The sequence below is a fragment of the Saimiri boliviensis genome, chromosome 6 (genome assembly GCF_048565385.1).
Source record: "Saimiri boliviensis isolate mSaiBol1 chromosome 6, mSaiBol1.pri, whole genome shotgun sequence".
In the NCBI taxonomy this organism is placed as follows: Eukaryota; Metazoa; Chordata; class Mammalia; order Primates; family Cebidae; genus Saimiri; species Saimiri boliviensis.
The window spans coordinates 91,971,451-91,992,772 of NC_133454.1; the positions used below are offsets into that span (position 1 = coordinate 91,971,451).

Consider the following 21,322-nt stretch of genomic DNA (forward strand, 5'->3'; position numbering starts at 1 on the left):
TTTGGGTGCTGCAGCCAGAGAGTTGGGTTATCAATGTCAAATCCATCTCCCTGAAGGACTAAAATTAAGGTTTTGTTTACCAGGGAAGAAATATAACCATGAAAACAGGAATTAGGGAGGGATAAAGAAGAGGAATTGGTCAACAGGAAGCAGATGGTCCATCAGGCAATCACAACAGAGGAGGGATCTGAGGTCTCACCTAGATGTGGTGATCTAGTGAGTTTCAGCTCCTTCATACTATATGGGAGCCTGCTGGTTGGTTTCCAGAGAAGGGAACTTAAATAAGACAATTGTAATTTTCTCAAATTTTAAGACTGGGAGGGTCAATTCCCATGTTTATTCAAAATAAACCAAAAACATCAGTTCTATGGGACAGTTCTGCTGGTTTCAGTTTATAAAATTCTAATATTCTAAATGAGAATAACCAGTAGAAATATACTTAATTCTTATAAATCTATTAGTTTTAATTACTATTTTTATTAAATTTTTATTATTTGATACAATATTTGATTTTGAAAACCATTTCATGTCAACCACATAAATGAGATTCTGTGAACCCCCAAATACACATGTATAAATTTTAGATACAGGTATATAGAAAGTGGGTCCAAAGCCTTCATCAAAACCTACATGAAAGGGGTAAGAACACAAGTCATCTCCCACTGGCTGGAAGTCAAAAAAATTCTAGATCTCAAGCTGACACAGAGTAAGAAGAATTGAAACAGATTCTGTAGCCTCTATGATGTGACTTTCCAGGCCTTCTCTCACAATCACATCCTCTTCCCAACATTATGGTACCCGTATGTATCCATAACATAGTGAGCAGGAGAGGGGGAGAGAGAGTCAGCAGGCTCTTTGATGATTATACAACATTACCTCTTAATAGTAAATTTTCTGATATTTGAAAGAAGCCGATGACAAATTCTTTGGCTTTCAATGCCAAAGCTCCATAACATATTTTTGCTAGACAGAAATATTCATGCATTCTTCACATTTAAGTCAATAACTTTGTTAAGTTGGAACTCTAGATGGCTCCTGGTCCTAGACATAAGTTGTTTGTTTGCTTTAAAAGCCATATTCTACAAAAATTAGGAAGAAAAATAATAAAGAAAAACATAGATGTTTGCCTATTCAAAAACACCTTGCCTTCAAGGGCTCAGACAATGACTGGGCAAAACTCCAGTAATTTTTTTAGTGCATTTTCAATGTTATTTTGTATTGAATATTTGTCTGAATCTTAGCATTATAATTCAATAGCAGACATTTCCATGGTCTTTAAAATCCTGACTCAGAGGAGAATAACCCACTGGGAAAAATGGAGCACCAAGCTGAGTCAGTAGGCAGGAACCAGAGGCAGTGATAAGAACTATAACAGAACATCAGATGTCAGAGAGAAACCTCCAGGCACATTAAACCAAATAATTATACATAGGTGCTGGTTCCCATGGCACAGCAAAGCTGGGTTCTGAGGATGTTTATCCTTAATCCACTTCCATAGAAAAAACAGGACTTCTTTCATAGACTGTATGCTAACTCAGACATTGTGAACCAAGTAGAAAAACAATGGTTCATGAAATACGAACCAAAACACTAATTTCACTAGAACGAGGGTTTGATTCAGGATACTGTAAGAATTCACAAATTTAACACTTTTAATGTTTTTTCATTTCAGATGCTGCACAACAAACATGTCATGGTCCGTGTGGGAGGAGGCTGGGAAACTTTTGCAGGGTATCTGTTGAAACACGACCCCTGCCGAATGCTGCAGATCTCCCGTGTGGATGGCAAAACATCCCCTATCCAAAGCAAATCTCCAACTCTAAAGGACATGAATCCAGATAACTACTTGGTGGTCTCTGCCAATTATAAGGCTAAGAAGGAGATTAAATGAAGCAAGTTGGTCATGACAAGGGGACCCTATAATGGCCTGTATCTGCTTCTCCAGTATAGTCAGTTTAGTTCATATGCTCTGAAAATTGTTTTGGAGAAAGGTATAACAGACAGAAAAACGTCATCATGTTGAAAAATGTTCAAAGAGTAGCACTATTTATTTTTAATGCTTCTGTAGAATATGACCTATGAAAAGAAATTCTAAACTCAGATTTAAATTAGACAAATTTTAGGCAAATTATTTCTCAATATGTGAGCAGTATTTAGAACACAAACAATATTAGAAACAATTCTAGCTAAAGATAAACACTATAAGGAGAAAACATTTAGGATTTGCAGATACGTCAACAGAAAGTGCCTGCTTTATGTCCGTGAGTAAAAGCACCCCAGACATTTTTATAATTGCAGGATTTTTATGCTGTTTTGTTTTTTTTTTTTACAAAATGATGATTAGTGTGATAATGTGCTACAAAAATATACATATATATCCAACAGCACTACAAATAAGTACAGCGTATTCACGGTAGTAATACATTACCGGAAAGACCACTTAGAAAAGTTTACATTTACTTGGAAGGTTGCCTTAAAGTATATTTCTTATCTATGACCAAATATCTGGGGTACTTTTGAAAGTTGTCAGTACACCCCCTTAGAGAATAGTTTATGAGTTATTTCACACATTCCTGAGCATATGGCTGTGTTTAGAATGACCTAGTGTAATTCACACATGAGCTGACATACATTGATATTTTGAGTAAATTGTACAGTCAACTCTTCATTGATTTCATGTTATTTCAAAGCATTTTCTTATTAAAAATATATCTTTAGTTAATCCTATTTTGCTATGCTGTCTAGTAAATTCACTGTAGCTAATGATGTTACAGACTTACGTATACTCTTGTATACCTGGGACAGGGCTGTTTTATATCAATAAACAGCAAAATATTGTCCTTACTGATTTAAGAATTAAAAGGATAAATTTTTAAAATGTTATCTGTCTCTAAATCAATGCCTCATTCTGAAATAAAGTTAATTTTCAAATGGCAACTTTCCCCAATATTGTAAGAATAATCAAATTAGGGCTCCCTTGCACTTCTTCATTTTGGGAGATGAGTGATTGTGGGGTGATAGTTTTCCTTAGCAGAGAGTTCAGGTTTTATTATAGGTAGTAACGCAAGTGCTACTCCAAGTATAAAAAGGATAGAAAATTAAATTTTCATTTATTCATTTTTCAACATTGGCAAAGAAATTTACCATTCTTGCTCCAAAAAGTCAGGAAGGAAGAATGTTTGTCACATGACAAATTTGTCAAAACATACACAACCTGTTAACTGAGAAGTTTGTAAACAATATGCATGGCACAATTTTGTAGGGCTGGAAGTGATGATAATCATTTGGGGGAAATAAAGTCAGTGAAACCTATAAAAATTAATTAAAAACAACACTGAAGTGTTGTAGGAGATAAAGTCACCTTGGTACAGTGAATAATTCTAATCTATTTTAAAATATAACATTGAGTGATAAAGATTAAGATCTTTAAATCACCTAATATTGACACTGAATTTCTTTGTATAGTTAATGACAATATTTCCATCGAATTTTTCTCCTGTGCCTAAATTTGTTCCATAAGCATATTTATATCCTTATAATTATTCCATTGGCTATCTCTAAACAAAATTTTAAAATAATAACCTCATTAATTTAAAGAATAAGTGTAGCTTAACAAAAGTAATATTAACTTCATTATTGCATTAGTAGTTATCTATCGCTGCATTAAATTGCCACCAACTTGGTAGCTGAATAAGTATATTTATTATCTCACATTTCTGCAGTCAGATGTTCAACATGGTTTCACTGGGCTAAAGTCGGAGTGTCACCAAGGCTGTTTTCTTTTCTGAAGAGTCTAGGGGAGCATCCATTTCCCTTCTTTTTCCATCTTCTAGAGGCCACCTGCATTTCAAGGTCCATGATTTCCTTCCTCCACCTTCAAAATTGGCAATGTAGCATCTCTGTGACCCGTCTTCTTTCTTCACATCTTTCTCTCATAAATTGGGAAAGTTTTCTGCTTTTAAGGATTATATGATTAGATTGGATCTACCTGGATAATCTATTTTAAGTTCATTAACTTGATCACATCTAAAAAATCCGCTTTGCCATGTAACATAACATATTCACAGGTTCCAGGGATTAGGACATGAACATATTTGGAAGGAAGGGAAGGATTATCACACCCATACCACACCTAATATTGTCTTTTAAGTGTCACTGAAAACATGGTCACAAATGGCACTTGAGTCTAGCTGCTAGTCAATCAGCATGAAACAGTGATGTGAAAAAAAATTAGACTATATTCAGCCTCTTACTCCTTGACTTCTTATTGAAGACTGGCCAGGACATAGACCAAAGTAAGTTAATGTTATCTTATTCTCAGCTAGATGTAAGATCCAAGGAAGAACAATGGAGAGATGGGTCCTATACCCAATGAATAAAGGATTTAAAAGTGTTAAGTAATAACCTGGTTGCAAACAGACTGGAAACATCTCAAACCAGAAGTCCAAGTAAATAGTAAAAAGGCCACAGTGAGAAATACTATCAACACATTGAGCAGACTAGGCCAATTCTGAAATTGACTCTCTGCTATCATATTCAATGTCTTCTGATGTAGGTGAGGACAGAATAGTACCTACAGGATGGTTGGTGAAATTGCTTGAATCAGAGGCATATAAAGAATGATTTCAGGAAACCTGGGAGGTCTTCATTTTTTACTGTTAAGAAATTACGTGGAAGAACTGTTAGCTGTCTTGTCTACAGATTGTTCTGTACTAGCCAAAATAATAGAAGCAGGAGGAGGAATAGAAAACTCTGGATCACCAATCACCAATGTAGCTCAAAGGAAAGAGGAACTTCGTTACAAAAATGATCCAGACACAATACCCACCTCAAAAGGTGCTTGACACTTTGTCACTGAAAAGACAGTATCGACTAGATGGCTGACTTTCTTAAAGATGTTACCAAAGGAACATTTAAAAACACTGGGTGAGTAAATTAAATTTAAACTTGTCTGTGATTAAATTTTTTTCTCAGATCCTCTCTCTGGGTCATGCTCAGCCCTTTGTCATTAGGATTTCTGAACATTGACTATCTCTCAGAACAGAGAATGAAATGAGTTTTTCTAGACATGTGAAGAAGGAAACCAACCAGCTACATCTCTAATGTGTACAGTATTTTCAGATTAACTGTGAAGTTATGAAATCCTATAATCCTCCCATTTTGCATTCTAAGAGCCATAGGCATCAGAAAGTTTAAATAATTTGCCTAAGGTAAAACAGGTAATGGCTCTAATTCCAATGCTTTTCTCTTTTTAAAGTTCTATTTCATGACTTAATCAGAGTAAGGTAAAATGGTCAAATTTCTTTTTTCTTTCTTTTTTTTTTTTTTTTTTTTGAGACGGAGTTTCGCTCTTGTTACCCAGGCTGGAGTGCAATGGCACGACTCGGCTCACTGCAACCTCCGACTCCTGGGTTCAAGCAATTCTCCTGCCTCAGCCTCCTGAGTAGCTGGGATTACAGGCACGTGCCACTATGCCCAGCTAATGTTTTGTATTTTTAGTAGAGACGGGGTTTCACCATGTTCACCACGATGGTCTCGATCTCTTGACCTCGTGATCCACCCGCCTCGGCCTCCCAAAGTGCTGGGATTACAGGCTTGAGCCACCGCTCCCAGCCAAAATGGTCAAATTTCAATCCCAATTCATAGAAACTCAAAAGTGGAAAGATTAAAAATTATCTCAAATCCTCTGATTTCAGAATTGAGATTTTATAGCTAAATTTCCCCAAAGTTAAACATGCATCTAAACTCATGCCTTTAGATGCACAATTAAATGTTATTTCTATGATCTCTAGTGTCAAAACCTTTGTACATAAAAGGATCTTAGTAGCTGAGAGTTAGAAGGAGCCTTGAATTATTGAAGACTAATGGCCTGACTGATAACTGCTGTTCACATTGCTATATAATGTGTTTATCTCCTTTAAAAGCAATTCATATTATTTTGGGGGGTTATTCGGGAAATTTATCTGTTACCATTTGAGAAATAACCAACTGTTTTCCAGAATGGGTGAACCAATTCCTTATTCCACCAGCAATGTATGATCGTTTGTTTCTCCATATCCTCACTGGTATTTCCACTTTTACTGATCATAGACATTAGAGGGAAAAAGGGAGGGCATCTTTATTTTAATTTGCGTTTTCCTAATGACTAATGAAGCTGAACGCCTTGGTACTAATGCTTGTTTTACAGTTTCTTTGGTGAAATAACATTCACATCTTTTGCCCATTTTTAATTGGATTATCTTAATGAGTTATAAGGGTTCCATAAATTCTGGCTATAAGCTACTTATTTGATACATAACTGCAAGTATTTTCTCACAGCCTATAGTTTGCCCTTTTTCTTTCCTTTTCCTCACTTCCTTTTTTTCCTGCCTCTCCTCCCCTTCTTTCTCCTTTTCTCTCCCCTCTTCTCCTCTCTCCTTTCTTCTTTTGAGATGGAGTATCATCCTTCTCTCTCTTCTTTCTTCTTTTGAGATGGAGTATCGTCCAGGCTGGTGTACAGTGGTGCGAATCTCAGCTCACTGCAACCTCTGCCTCCTGGGCTCAAGCAATACTTGTGCCTCAGCCTCCCGAATAGCTGGGACTACAGGCATACACCACCAGGCCTGGCTAATTTTTGTATTTTTAGTAGAGACAGGGTTTTGTAATGTTGGCCAGGCTGGTCTCAAACTCATGACCTCAAGCCATCCACCCACCTTGACCCCCCCCAAAGGGCTGGGACTGCAGGCATGAGCCACTGCACACAACTGTCTTTGAAATTTAGAAGTGCTTTTGAAATTAAAATTTTTATGAAGTTAAATTTATAATTTTTTAAAATTAATAATGCTTTTGGTGTCGTATCTAAGAAATCTTTGCCTAACTCAAGGTCATAGGATTTTTTCCCATGTTTTCATCTAGAAGTTAAATGGTTTGTTATTGCATTCAGCTCTATGATACATTTTAATTTTTGTGTATGCTGTGAAGGCTTTTTAATTGTACTGGCATATGGATTCAGTTTTCCCAGCACCAAATGTTATTTCCCGTTTTCTCCACTGAAGTGCCCTGTAAAAAATCTAAGTTTATATCTAAACCTTCTATGTTTCACTGATCTAGCTAGCTATCCTTAAGCCAATACCATACTATCTTGACTGTTGTGGCTTTATAGTACATTTCAAAATCAGGTAGTATAAATTTTCCTATTTCTTCTCTCAGAAATTACAACTTCAAAAAATAATTTCAACTTTTATTTTACATTCAGTGGGTACACATAAAGGTTACATGGATACATTGCATAATGCTGAGCTTTGGGGTGAAACTGATCTTATCACCCAGGCAGTGACTATCGTACCCAAAAGTCAAATGTTGCCATCCTCCCTCTCTCCCCTCTAGAGTAGTCCCCAGTGTCTATTGTTGCCATATTTAAAACCACGAGTACCCATCCAGTGCTTAGTTCTCAGTGAGAACATGTGGTATTTAGTTTTCTGTTTCTGCATAAATTCATTTAGAACAATGACCTTCAGCTGCATCCACATTGCTGCAAAGGACATGATTATGTTGTTATTATGGCTGTGTAATATTTCATGGCATATATGTATCACATTTTCTTTATCCAGTCTACCATTGATGAACACCTAGGTGGATTCCATGTCTTTGCTATTGTGAATAGTGCTGCAATGAACATTTATGAATACATATGTCTTTTTTTGGTAGAATGATTTATTTTCTTTGGATATTTACCCAGTAGTGGGATTGCCAGATACAATGCTAGTTCTAAGTTCTTTGGGAAGTCTCCAAACTGTTTTCTATAGTGGCTGAACGGAATGACTTACATTCCCACCAACAGTGTATTAGCATTCCCTTTTCACGGCGGCCTCAGCATGTTGTTTTCTTGACTTTTTAATACTAGCCATTCTGACTGGCATGAAATGTATCTCATTGTGGTTTTGATATATTGCATATCTCTGATGATTAGTGATGATGAGCATGTTTTCACATTTGTTGGTCACTTGTATGTTTTCTTTTGAGAAGTGTTTGTTCATGTCTTTTGGCCATTTTTTAAAGACAGTTTTTTTTTACTTGTTGTTTAAGTTCTTTATAGATTCTGGATATTAGACCTTTGTCAGGTGCATAGTTTGTGATGATTTTCTCCAATTCTGTGGATTGTCTGTTTACTCCATTGATAGTTTATTTTGCTTTGCAGTAACTGTTTCTCACTTGTCAATTTTTGTTTTTGTTGCAATTGCTTTTGAGGACTTAGGCATAAATGTTTTCCCAAGGCCGATATCCAGAATAGCATTTTCTTGGTTTCCTTCTAGGATTCTTATAGTCTGAGACCTTACAGTTAAATCTTTAATCCATCTTGAGTTTCATTCTTCTGCTTATGGCTAGCCAGCTGCTCTAGTACCACTTATTGACTGGGGAGTACTTTCTCCATTGCCAATTTTCATCAACTTTGTCAAAGGCCAGATGAGTCTAGTTGTGCAGCTGTATTTCTGGATTCTCTATTCTGTTCCACTCTGTGAAAAAAATGACATTGGCAGCTTGATAGGAATAGCATTGAATTTATAGATACCTCGTGTAATACGTCCATTTTAATATTGATTCTTCAAATCCATAAGCATGGAATAATATTCCATTTGTTTCTTTCAGTGTGTAATTGACCTTTTAGAGATGTTTCACCTCCTTGGTTACATGCATTCCTAGGTAGTTATTGTGTGTGGCTATTGTAAATTGGATTGCATTCTTGATATGGCTCTCAGCTTGAATATTATTGGTGTATAGAAACGCTAATGATTTTTCTACGTTGATTTTCTATCCTGAAACTTTACTTGTTTATCCATTTTAAAGCCTTTTGGCAGTCATTAGGGTTGTCTAGGTATAGCATCATAGGGTTGTCAGCATAGAGAGACAGTTTGACAACTTCCTTTCCTATATGGATGCTTTGTATTTTTTTCTCTTGCCTGATTGTTCTGGCTTCAAAGTACTTCCCCACTTTGTTTTTACAAAATTGTTTCGGCTTTTCTAAGTCTTGCTTTCCATATAAATTCAAGAATCATCTTAATAAGTTCTCTAGAAAAAATTGCTGGAATTTTGCACTGAATTTACTGGCCCACTTAGAAATGCCATTCAATCCCAAAACATACAATATTTCTTCATTTAGATCTTAATTTCTTGACAATGTTTTGTCATTTTTAATATCTAGAGTTTGTTTTTCCTTTTCTATTATAATAGAAATTTTCCTTTCAATTATAGATTGTTCACTGCTTGCATATAAAAACAGAATTGACTTTCATATATTTTTCATTCTGCAAGATTGCTAAAGCCATTTATTAGTTCCGTAAGTTTTTGTGGAACCTATGAGAATTTTCTACCTATGAGACACTTGGTATTTTTTAACATACTTTAAATATGTCTGTTACTTATAATGTGGCTATGTCTAAGAAATATAGACAGAGAAAAGGGCATTTTAGGAGTTAGGAAAAGGAGTTTAGCGTAACTCCTTGACATCTGACTTATGTGACAAGATAAATTTCAAAGAAATGAGCATCATTTGCAATCTGTCTGCAAAACTAATTAGTTCCACTTCAGATAAGTTTGAGATACATGCAAAGAATGGCTCAAACCTGTTTTTATAACTAAAAAACATTAACACAAAACTCAACAAGTTTGGTACTATAAAAACAGCCAATGCAATTCAAAATAAAAAAGAAGTATCATATTCAGAGGAGTAATGTATGAATACTTATTTCTCAGACAACAGTAATCACATTCAAAGTCAGTATTTGCAAGATGAAGCGTAACTAGAAGAAGGAGAATAAGACAATAAAAAGCCATGCCAAATAGGAAACTAAAGTGTTTGAGTTACTGGAACCAAAACTTCATCAAAGTCTGCTATACATACAAATGCCTTGTGTCTACAGCTTTTGAGAAAAATGAAGAAAAAAGCCACAATGCTATAGTTGAATTAATTTAGAGCATGTGTGATAAAGATAATTTGAATGCTTGCTTGGCGATGTTAAAAGAAATATCCTGTATGTCTCAACACATATAGGCAGTCATGGCTACTTACCTCTTACCGGTCTATTTATGCATAAATTATTCAAAACTGAGAAGAATTACTTTTGTCTTCTAAGGACATAGTGTAATACTTATCAGTGAATATAAAAAGTGAAACTCTTGGAGAAAAGGAAAATCCAAAGTTCATGTTCCATTTTCCTGGGGTACAACGGATGATGACAGACAAAAGTTTTATTATAGTATTATTTCTTTAGAGAAAAACAGGGTACTAATTACATTTTTCCTTTACAGAAAATCTACCTATAAATCCAGGGATTGTACAAACATCCCAAACAACCTTTGGTTTTGTTGCTCTTCTGAATCCCAATGTGATTAAAATGTTCCTGAGGTTTCCCTAACTATCAACTCAGATTCTAAGTATTTAGGATGTAGTAAAGATACAATTTTGTTAAAGAGACAGCTAAAAGTAATTTTTATGGAAAAAAAATGTCTATTTATATCCCTAAAAGGCAATACAGAATTTATACCAAATCATGTGTGTGAACTGTTACATTACATTCCAAATACCAGCAGTGGAACAAATAGAAATACAGAAATGTTTTAAAAAACATGCAGCATGTTACAAAGGGGCTGTATAATAATTCACAACTTTCGTCAGCAGCCATGTTTGATTAGTATTAAGCAGCAGTAGTTTAAGCATTTTATATCATGATAGTTACATATGTGCATTTTACTGTTCCAATTATAGTTTAGTAATTTGGTTAGGGGTTTTACGTGACACTTTACGCATTATTATTTTTTCCTAAATTATTAACTATGGGAAATTGGCTTCAACATAAGGTTTTCACAGGAACTGATGGTTACTTTATGAGGGAGATGTCTGGATATATGTGTATGCATATATGTACACACACACCAATATTATATATATATATATATATATATATATATATATATATATATATATAAATTACTGGTTTCTCATTAGGTACCCAGTCACATCTTTTCCCTTGCCCTTTCCTAATACTGTTCCTAACATATGGGTACCACCTACAACCCATGTGGTTTTGGAGAAAGCTGACTACACTCATGGTGACAGGCCATGGTTGGAAGGAATATGTCTCACTTTTCCCAAAAAGAAATATATCTGAATATAATTAATGGTTAACAATAGATAAGCGTAACACTTGGGTATAAACTGCTGGTAGAAATAGGACATAATTCGGTGGAAGTACGCCATTTACACGAACACAAGTCCCAGTTCTTTAAGATGTATTAAAGACAAAATTGTTCTTGCTATTGGGAGAAAGGATTTGCACAATTCAAGGATGCTATGCTCTAGTTCTGTATGCACTCAGCTATTAATCATTTCTTTTCCTTTGAAAAAAAATCATTTTAATAAAATCAAAAATTTTCATTCTAAAATATAGTTTCACTATCCTTTATGAAAACAGCACTAATCCTCTGAAGGATAAATAAATTGAGACTAACTGTATGTTTTGCCTAGATATTAACAGAACACTTCATACCATAAAAAAAAATTTTTCAGAGAGAAGTCAAGAAACCTGTATTATATAATAGTTCAAACTCGTTAAAATTAACATGTACAATACACCACAATACAACTTAAGTCTTGTGGTAGGGATAGGTGAAGAAAGTGGCTCAGTTTCCTTTGTGTAGAGAAAGAAAACTTGGTCAATTCAACTTTATAACTTCTACTGGCACTTAATATCTGCAAATTCTAATTTAGGGCTCAACATGTGGCCTTGCCACTTAAAAGAGCTATCAACCTTAATAGCTAATAGCAATTATTTTATTTCAGTGTATTATATAAGGAGAAACCAAAAATGCTATAAAATTCATGTTTCTAATAAACAAAAATGTAAAGGTTTATGAACATGCATTGTTCATAATTTAATTCAAAATATTAAGAATCACCGCTTAATATTTTTACATCTGAAGTAAACCTTTTTTAAGTACAGTACCTACTGTTTCTTTTTCATACATTCATACTTGCCTTGACAATTTCACATCAGTATAAATCTTATATCATTCTCTTTTTAAGTAGACAAGATTAACACTACTTATGAAATATGGACAAATATATTACCAGTCATAACCCATCCAGCTTATTAGTTTAACTCATTCAATTTCAACAAAGATCTTTACAGAGCTGAATCTAATATATAATAGAACATCACTGCCCTCTGATGGTATCACTAATATATAATTTTAAATTCAGCAAACAATCAAAAAAAACCCTTTATCATAAATGTAAAACATAGTATGTTAATTATATAAGCTACATAAAATTAAATTAGAAGAAACTTAACATCTGCCTAAAAATATTCATTACTTAGTAAGTTATAAAAATTTACAGTGCTCCTTCACATCAGCCCTTCAAATGATTTTTTCAAGATTTTCCCCGATGATCAGCTTAAAGGCACTAAGTCCATAAGTTTAATCGAACATCTTCATATATAGTGAAATAAAAAGATGTAAGGCGAAGCAGCATAAATATAAGTAGTTAGATCATTTTATAAAGGATGAAAATACAATTACCAATTTTAATCTTACAGGTGTATGGAAAATTTTTACATGCAATGTATGTATATTCACTATTTAGTTCTATTTTTTTAACTACTAAGAAAAATAGCAAATCACCTACTGTACTAACTGCAGAAGAGCGAATGTAGGAAAACTAGTATTTAATGAAAAGTCTAGCCATTTTCTAAGCTTGAAAATCAAAAGTTTTTTAGCATTGCACTTAAGGGCAATAATATTACAAAGTCTGAATCTTTATTTATTCAAAGAGAAGAAATTAAATTGAGGAAGTCCACTTGATCGCAGATAAACAGATATTGGCAGTAGACTCTTCTACTCACGTTCTGCTTTATGAAACTGTCCACTAGAAAAGACAAAAAACAGAAAAGTAAATTTTACTTAAATTTACTTATATAATATATAAAATTATATTACATAATTAATATATAATACTTAAATTATAAGAATATTTTAGTGAATAAACAGGTAAAAAGAGGAATATGGGACATAGAACTATAAAATAATTTTTGTGAATTGTAGCTATTCATAAAATTTTACATTATAGTCCAAGGCCTGAAATAAAATGATAGTTTAAAAGTATAAGGGGGCCGGGTGTGGTGGCTCAAGCCTGTAATCCCAGCACTTTGGGAGGCCGAGGTGGGTGGATCATGAGGTCAAGAGATCGAGACCATCCTGGTCAACATGGTGAAACCCTGTCTCTACTAAAAAAAATACAAAAAATTAGCTGGGCGTGGCAGCGTGTGCCTGTAATCCCAGCTACTCAGGAGGCTGAGGCAGGAGAATTGCCTGAACCCAGGAGGCGGAGGTTGCGGTGAGCCGAGATTGCGCCATTGCACTCCAGCCTGGGTAATAAGAGCGAAACTCCGTCTCAAAAAAAAAAAAAAAAGTATAAGGAAGACAAAATATCTGGTCAGATTGGTGGGTAGTTGCAGGATAGCTCTCTCCCACCGTCTTGCCTGTAGTTTTCAAGAATAACTGTAGAATATCCTGGTAATGTAATATCCTGGGATAGCAAGTAAATGGCCAGGACAGTCCAAGCTCTGTTCTAGTCCCTCCCTAAAATCAGGATGTCCTTCAATGCCTTAGCCCAAGGAGTCATGCTGTACCTCCTCCTCTAATCCCCAGACATAAAACCCAGGCACTCATCTAAGGTTCAAGCAGGGCACACACAGATGCAATCAACCCCCGGCAGTTTTCCTTGAGACCAGCTTATGATGAATCCTAGGCTTCTATTGTCCCTTGCTGCCTATCTGTAAGTAATAAACTCACTCCACATAAAAGTTTTTGGGTTTGTTTTTGTTTTTTTGTTTGCTTGAGATAGGATCCTGCTCTATCACCCAGGCTGTGGTGAGCTGGGAATGGCTCACTGCAGCCTCAATCTCCAAGGCTCACGGCATTCTCCCACCTCAGCCTCCTGAGTAGCTAGGACCATAGGCACAGGTCACCACGCCTAATTTATTTTTATTTTTTTAGAGATAGGGTCTCACTATGTTGTTCAGGCTCATCTTTTAACTCCTGGCCTCAAGCCATCATCCCATCTCAGCCTCCCAAATCCTCCCCTCTCAGTTGAGATTACAGGTATGAGCAACTGTGCTCGGCCTCTTCAAGTAAATGTTACATGCATGGGTATTCTGCCCACTGGACTCTGAAGTTGTTAAGCACTGCACAGTGAACCTGTGATTCAGTAGCAAGATCCCAATACTCAGTAATCAGTAAAGGAACACAAAATAAACCACCACAAAACAAAAATTTTAAAATTCTAATTTAAGCCAGGGAGTCAAGAAATCGCAGAAACCATTAAATAATGGTTTGGCAACGTCTTTTCATTGCTTGAGTTGAGAAAATATTCCACCTAATGTTTTGTTTAACCAAGTCTATTAAATTTTGGTTTAGTGATAGGTTCTAAAGAGCCACTGGAATACAAAAAGAGATGTTTAACAATCTCTTGATAGTTTTTTCCAAGCACATCCAAGGAATATTATTGGGTGTTTTATATATATAGGTGTGTGTGTATATGTATATATATATATATACATAAACACATATGTATGTGTATATATACTTATATATATTCTGTGTTTAAATAAATTTTCAAAATTAAAGATTAATCCAAGTAAACTTGCTTTTCTTTATTGCATGACTTGTTAGAGGCCATAATTTTGTGCCATTTTTAATCTCTACGAAGGGGATAGCCTACAATATACAATTTAGCATTTTTAAACTTTTTTTTTTCCCATGGAACTCTAATAGCTAAACCCCACTCTCAGAGACACTGACTGACGTGAGGTGGAGCCCAATGGTCAATCCTTTTTGAAAGCTGCCTATGAGACTCCAACATACAGCTAAGGTTGAAGTCACTGTACCCTTACTCCTGTGCTGCTATCTCCTGTACTGATAGTACTTTGCATCTTGATGCTGTCACCACATTGACTTCTTCAGATAAGGGTCTTTTTGCAGAAGACAGTGAGTATTACCCAGGCTAATTACCCTGGAAAGATGCGGTGCTGGTCAGGAGATGAATATGTGGACGGTGTGAAGACAGGGAATACAAACTAGATTTATACTATGAAGTTAGGTTAGGAAGACTCTACCTACTCTATAGGATACTTCAGGCCAGCCCACGGAACAAGCCAGACAGCAGCCCTTAAAGGGCCACATGCCAAGGGTTTTGAGGGTTAAGTACCTTCTGTCTTATATTTTTCTCTTCTGTTATCCCTGAGCCTCCCAGAATTTTGCTTTTAACTTCATGCTCTTGACATGCTGTGATTGTGTCAAGCAGAATAGAGCGTGCCCCTGGAAGCCAATGTTGTTAGTGGTAGGTGATGAGGAATATTCCAAGGGAAAATACTAACAGTGGGCAACAGGAGTGGCTAATGACAGTGAGCCACTGGAGAAAATCCTCCTGCCACTATCTAGTTTCATGGTCCTGAGGGTCATTTTTACAAAGGGAGCTTGAGAGAGTTCTTACAAGAACAGTACACAAAGAAAAACAGTAATTAAATTTAACATTGGGAATGTTTTACATTTTGAGCACTTTTGAAGGGATCATAACTAATATAAGGCCTAATTTGTTTTTTAATTTACAGATGTCAGTGTGGAAGCTTCAAGTTTAATTAAGAAAGCCTCTTTCTTTCTTATAATTTAAAAGCTGGTATTAATTTCATTAGAACTTGTGAAATAAGTGTCTTCTTAATTGTGATTAAGTGTTGATTAAAGTATCCTTTTCCTATAATAATACATGTAACTTTAACTTAAAACCTTCACCACTTCTACTTTGAAATAGTGGATTTCAACATCATTTCTAGTCCTGCAATTTAATTTTCATGTGGTGTTTTTGAGAACCCTGTATGAAGTAAACCTAGTAACACAGCACTTTATCTGAACAGAATATTGAAAGAAAGAATCTATACTTCTGATAAACAATTGACCTTGTTGTCACCCAGCTGTTCTACTTTTCACTAGATCTATTCTGTTACAGAAGTATAAAAGGCAAAATGGTCAGACTTACTTACCTTATATTGAAACTACTTTATACATTGCTAAAAATTCACCCCATAAAAAACAAACTTTATAAAAAATTTTTCATTCATTAAATATCAGATGAAGTAACTTAAAATATTAAAATACACAGACACACAGTCTTATTTTTGTGATATTTTTGAGCCAGAATCAACTGCTCAGGGTGTTTGTTGATAAGCTGCCTGCCCTATACGTTAGAAGAGTATCTACATGTAAGCATGTGTATGTGTATATGTACATGTATGTGTGTGTGTGTGTGTAGTTTTGAGAGTAAAAACCAATGAATCTGTTAAAAAGTACTCATAAATCATTAACAAATATAAATAATTAAAATTAAAGACATTGTCCCTTTAACAAATATATTTACTTCCATTTACTTTAAAAATGGACCAAGAATAAAATCTTAATAGATGAACCACTGTTTTCCCGAGCTTTAAAGGATTTTTAAAACAAATCTTTTAAAGTCCTGCTAGACTGTAAAGATTCCAGCATTCAGAGACTCTGCTTAACTTGTCCACCAGTTTAGCTCTGGCATCCATATCTTGGGAGGTATGTGTATGATACCCACACCTGTATACTTTCTGTGATCCCAATTAACATTTACATAACTATAGAAAAGGGAGGCAAAGGAAAGATCATATATTCCAAATCAATGGGTAAAAGAACTCAGGTCATAAAACAGAATTTATAGTGTAATCCAATTTAATAACATATGTAAATGGAGGTTAGAAATTATGTCTTTCAAAATGATACTTAATTTGGATAACTTTCACACTTCTTCAAGTTTTTCCATATTGCTTGAATTTTTGACTTACTTAAAATTAGTAGTAAGCCTAAGAGCATTAAAATATAGTGTTAAAATAAGAAACAAATTATTATTTCACTTTGGTGAAGAAAAGCCAATCAATTCCAATAAATGTTAAAATAAATTGATATTACTTCCAATATTTACTATTCATGCTTTTAAATAATTTCCAAGTATTCTGATAATGAGTGTCAGGAGAAAGTTATTCAATGGATAGCTACGTAAGTTTTTAAAATGCCCAGTTAAGTTCAACATTAAGTACATTTTAATACTTACCCTAAGTCCACCTTCTGGTGGGGGCCCAGATGTAGCAATTTGTTTTTCCATTTTTTCCTTTTTCTTTCTCTTTTCTTGCACAGATTGAACATCCAAAATTCCCCGAGATGCAGCCTTTAAGAAAATTAATAAGAAATACAGAAAGAAAACAAAAATCTGTCCAGTGTGAAAAACATTTTTTTGTCTGTTTTTGCTTTCTAGGTTTCTCTTTGCGGGTAGGGAGTTGGTTTATTTTTTGGTACCAAAGTAGGAGTATTTCTACAACAGCCTTAACATAACACATCGTTTCTTCATTGGGTATTTTGCAACTATACAAATTTTCTCCTAAACTTGCTTTACATATTATTTCACAATGCATAGCCATTTTAAAAGGATGTTACTAAAAGAACATCTATGTTTAGAGAAGATACGATAGTTTTCATATATTAAATAACATAAATATATTAATGCAATTTATATAAACATGAAAATCATTTTGAAAGCAATTATCTTTAAATGTAAATTTTTGGAATATCAAAGGCCATTTGCATTAGAGAATCTAGCTATGGACGTCTATGAAAAATAAAGTAGAAACTCAATTATTTAAGTAGGCAAAACTTACCTCTTTTTGTCTTCTCTCTGCAGCCTCTGCAAGCTTTGCTCTTTTCTCTTCCTAAGGAAAATGTGTAAAAATATATATTAAAATAATAAAAAACATTATTATGAATAAATTATACACCTATATCTCATAGGCACTGTAACAGTTTACAAAAATATTCAGTACTGGCCCTAAATGTCCCACAAAGAATGCTGCTACTCAACTTCCTGAATTTCATTCTTCTTGAATATACCTTCACATCAGCACGTTAAAATAAATACAAGGTTGCCCTATATAATCACTTATTTTTTTTTTCCTCTCTGTCTTTTAATAAAAGGGTCTACAGCTAGTCAGGGCAATAATAAAACAAATAATGTTTAAAAATCCAAGAAGGAAAATACATGGTTTGGTACTGCCTGTAAAAATGGAGTCTGAAGTAACCTAGTGTTTTCAGAAGAGGTTAATGAATAAAGTGGGCTAATCTCAGTGTGTAGGAGGGAAGGATGGGAGTAATTTCATTAGAGGTATTGTTCCATAACAGAAAACAGTGAATATTATTTTTCTAGACCATGTACTACTTATTATAAAACACTTTTCCTAGGTGCTGGGGATACAGCAGTGAAAAAATATAGATAAACGTCTCCTCCCAAATGAAACAATTTCCAATTGAGGGCACACAGACAAATGAAGTAAATGTCTGTCTGTCAGATGATATGGCAGGTAAGTAATGGGAGAATGGGTGGGTGGCATTGTGGGGAATATATTTAGCTTAGCGTGGTCAGGAAAAGCTTCCCTGATAAAGTGACATCCAAGCAGTGAGCGGTGTGGTTATTAACCGAAGATGGTACAGCATGAAGATGGGAGAAGGGTTTAACAAATCTGACACATTGTATTTTATCAACAGCCAGAACAACAAAATCAACATCACTTAAAACAACAGCAGCAACAAAGAAGCTGAACTTCCCCACATAAAATTTATACTAAATTTTTAGTAGCTATACTTTAATAACTGAAGAGTTAATGTACTTTCCTAAATATTTCATTTTCTTCAACTAATTTTTAGCTGGAGGAGAGAGAGAAACAGGTCTACGTAAGGACTACCAATGTAAAGATACTGTTAAGAGAAAGCTACAAAAAGTGTACGTGTATTGTACCACACGCCCACAGGCTACATTTGAATTTCAGATAAGCAATGAGTCATGTTTTTGTAGAACTAGATGCCTACTATTGCACGGCACAAAACGCTATTATAAATGTATTCCTTGTATAACTGAAATTAAAATTTAACTGGGTGTCCAGTATTTTTGTTAAATATGACTACCTTACAAATTGGACACTCTATACTACATAAAATATTATTTTAAAGGGATAACTTAAAAGAATGAGATAAACACTACAAAGAAATCACTAATAAAATATCCGATAAAGCTCAGGCATAAAAGCGACTGTCTGAGCACCTCCTTTTAAAGGTTGGTAGACAGGTGAAAACGCGCATCTCCTGGACAGCTCCCGGAAGAAGCAACGTCTTTTTCGCGCCTAGGTCCGTCTACCACATCTCCCAGAAGAGCCCACGCGCTGCGCCCTCTGCGTGCGCCGGCGCCCTACGAATTCCCGGGGCCGCCAGTCAGCCGAAGGGAGGAAGACGTCACAGCCGCCTTTGGACAATTGCTTTGTTACAAAAGTGCGGCTCAGCCCGTAGGCGGCGGTCTAGGTCGCACTGACAGGACCCGACGACCCTCCGGACGCGTCCACCCGTCTTCGCCACCAGGGTCCCCCCCACCCCGCGAGCTCTCGACCTGCGCCACCAGGTCCAACAGCCCCGCCCGCCCCGCAGCCCGCCGCCCGAGGACAGGTGCTCGGGGCGCGGACCGGCGGAAGCGGGGACCTGATCTACTCACAAGGTCAGGAGTGGGAGGCGCGGACTCCCCGGGACAAGGAAAACACAGCCCCATAGGGACGACCAACTGGGGGACCCCTAACGGGTCCGCCCCAGGCCAGGCGGCGCTAACTGCGCGGCACGAAGCGCGTCCCTGGTCTTCCGCGCTTGCCCCGCCCCCGCCGCCGTCCAGTGGCTCGGCTCCGCCCCTGCGGCAACGCCCCACCCCCACCCCACCCCCACGGCTCCGCCCCGCCCCGCCTTTTGGCGGCACCGCCCCGCTCTTCTCGCGACTCCATCCCGTGCCCGCAGCTCAGCTGCGCCCACCTAAGGCATTGCCCGGTCCCCCACCCACAGCTCCTCCTAGCCCCGCACCTCGAGAGCCGGGCCTGTGGCCAAAGCCTAAGTTCCGGGGAAACACCTGCTGCAGGCAGCAGTGCAGGGAAAGGATGGAAAAGTTTGCCTGTGGTTCCAAAGCTCTTCCTGCTAACCTCGCATTACCAATTACAGATGAGTGAGTGGCAGAACTCTGGATCGTTCATGCTACCTTTTTATGAGATGGGACCCTGGTGTCCTAGAAATTAAAGCCAAAATTCCAAATTAACATCAGCATCATTTGCTGCCTTCTTAATGACAATGCCGTTCCAGTTGAGAGGGCAGAATATCAAATCCATTATTATGACTATGAATCTTGCCTCATAAATGTGGCATTAGTTGAGATTTCCACTAGTTTCTGATATTTAGGAATCATACCTCAGAAACTAATAATAAAGTTTCATCTATTGGGAAATATGTTAATGAAACTCTTCTCAAATTTTAGTAAGTATGAGAATCACCTGGGCACCTAGTTAAAATTCAGCTGCTGATTTACTAGGTATAAGGTGGAGCCTGAGGTTCGTTTCCAGGAAACCCACAGGTGATACTGAAGTTACGCATCTCCTTTACACACAATGCTTTGATTTTCTTTTTCTTTTTCTTTTTTGCATTCTATTAGTTATTTCTGCTTGTTTGAAAAGTTTCAAACATAACAAAAATGTAGGATGTATAATGATAGTATCTCAGAAACCATTCTCAGCTTTTTAATGTATATTCTTACTGGCTTTTAAATAGATAATTTAAATATAATATGCAACTATTTTGATTATAGAGTTCACTGAGTTTTAAAAAACATTAATTCATGTGATCACCACATTCAAGATATGTAAGTTTTCCATCACCTAAAAAACTTCTCTTGTACCCAGTTCCATTCAATACTCTATCCCATAACTAGATCCAGGAAGCGATTAATTTGTTTAATCTCACTGTAGTCTTTAAGTTTTACATAAATATTAATATCACTATAGTCTTTAAGTTTTACATAAATGAAATATACAATATATGTTTTGCATATATTGTCAACTGTGTGGTCAACTGCGGTCCAAAAATCTCAAATGGAAAATTCCAGAAATAATTCATAACTTATAAATTATATGCCTTCTAAGGATCTAGTGAAATCTTAGGCTGTGGTAATCCATTACACCCAGGATATTAATGATGTGAATCATCCCTTTGTCTAGCATATCCAGTGTCTAAGCTACCTGCCCATTAGTCACTTAGTGGCTATCTCAGTTGTCACTTTAACTGTTCCAGTATTATGGTGCTTGTATTCAAGTAACTCGTTTTATTTATTAATGGCCCCAAGTGCAAGAGTAGTGATGATGGCATATTGTTA

The 21,322-nt window shown here is 35.9% G+C and overlaps 2 protein-coding genes and 1 long non-coding RNA gene across 10 annotated transcripts in view; 2 read left to right on the forward strand and 1 right to left on the reverse strand.

The window, feature by feature from the left end:
* Positions 1 to 2,727, forward strand: part of GAS2 (growth arrest specific 2) — a 135,358-nt gene extending 132,631 nt beyond the window's left edge. For all 6 annotated transcript variants that reach the window (XM_039470934.2, XM_039470932.2, XM_003919926.4 and 3 more), the window contains one exon: positions 1,673 to 2,727. In XM_039470934.2, the coding sequence (XP_039326868.1) occupies positions 1,673 to 1,891 (219 nt within the window). In that variant the 3' untranslated portion in view covers positions 1,892 to 2,727. The remainder of the gene's footprint in view (positions 1 to 1,672) is intronic.
* Positions 2,728 to 7,207: 4,480 nt separating this feature from the next.
* Positions 7,208 to 19,806, reverse strand: SVIP (small VCP interacting protein). Of its 2 annotated transcripts, XM_010330185.3 has the most exons (5): positions 19,634 to 19,806; positions 17,760 to 17,810; positions 17,159 to 17,272; positions 12,879 to 12,901; positions 7,208 to 8,492 (listed from the first exon to the last, which is right to left on the reverse strand). In XM_010330185.3, exons 1-4 carry the CDS (start codon positions 19,685 to 19,687, stop codon positions 12,887 to 12,889), a joined length of 234 nt encoding a protein of 77 aa, XP_010328487.2. In that variant the 5' UTR covers positions 19,688 to 19,806; the 3' UTR covers positions 7,208 to 8,492; positions 12,879 to 12,886. The 2 variants fall into 2 exon arrangements, with proteins under 2 accessions (XP_010328487.2, XP_003919976.2); XM_003919927.4 differs by lacking the exon at positions 7,208 to 8,492 and having other exon boundaries at positions 9,695 to 12,901.
* LOC141584870 (uncharacterized) overlaps positions 19,336 to 21,322 on the forward strand; it is a 400,256-nt gene continuing 398,269 nt past the window's right edge. For both annotated transcript variants that reach the window (XR_012518123.1, XR_012518122.1), the window contains exon 1: positions 19,336 to 19,636. This is a non-coding gene — a long non-coding RNA (uncharacterized LOC141584870). The remainder of the gene's footprint in view (positions 19,637 to 21,322) is intronic.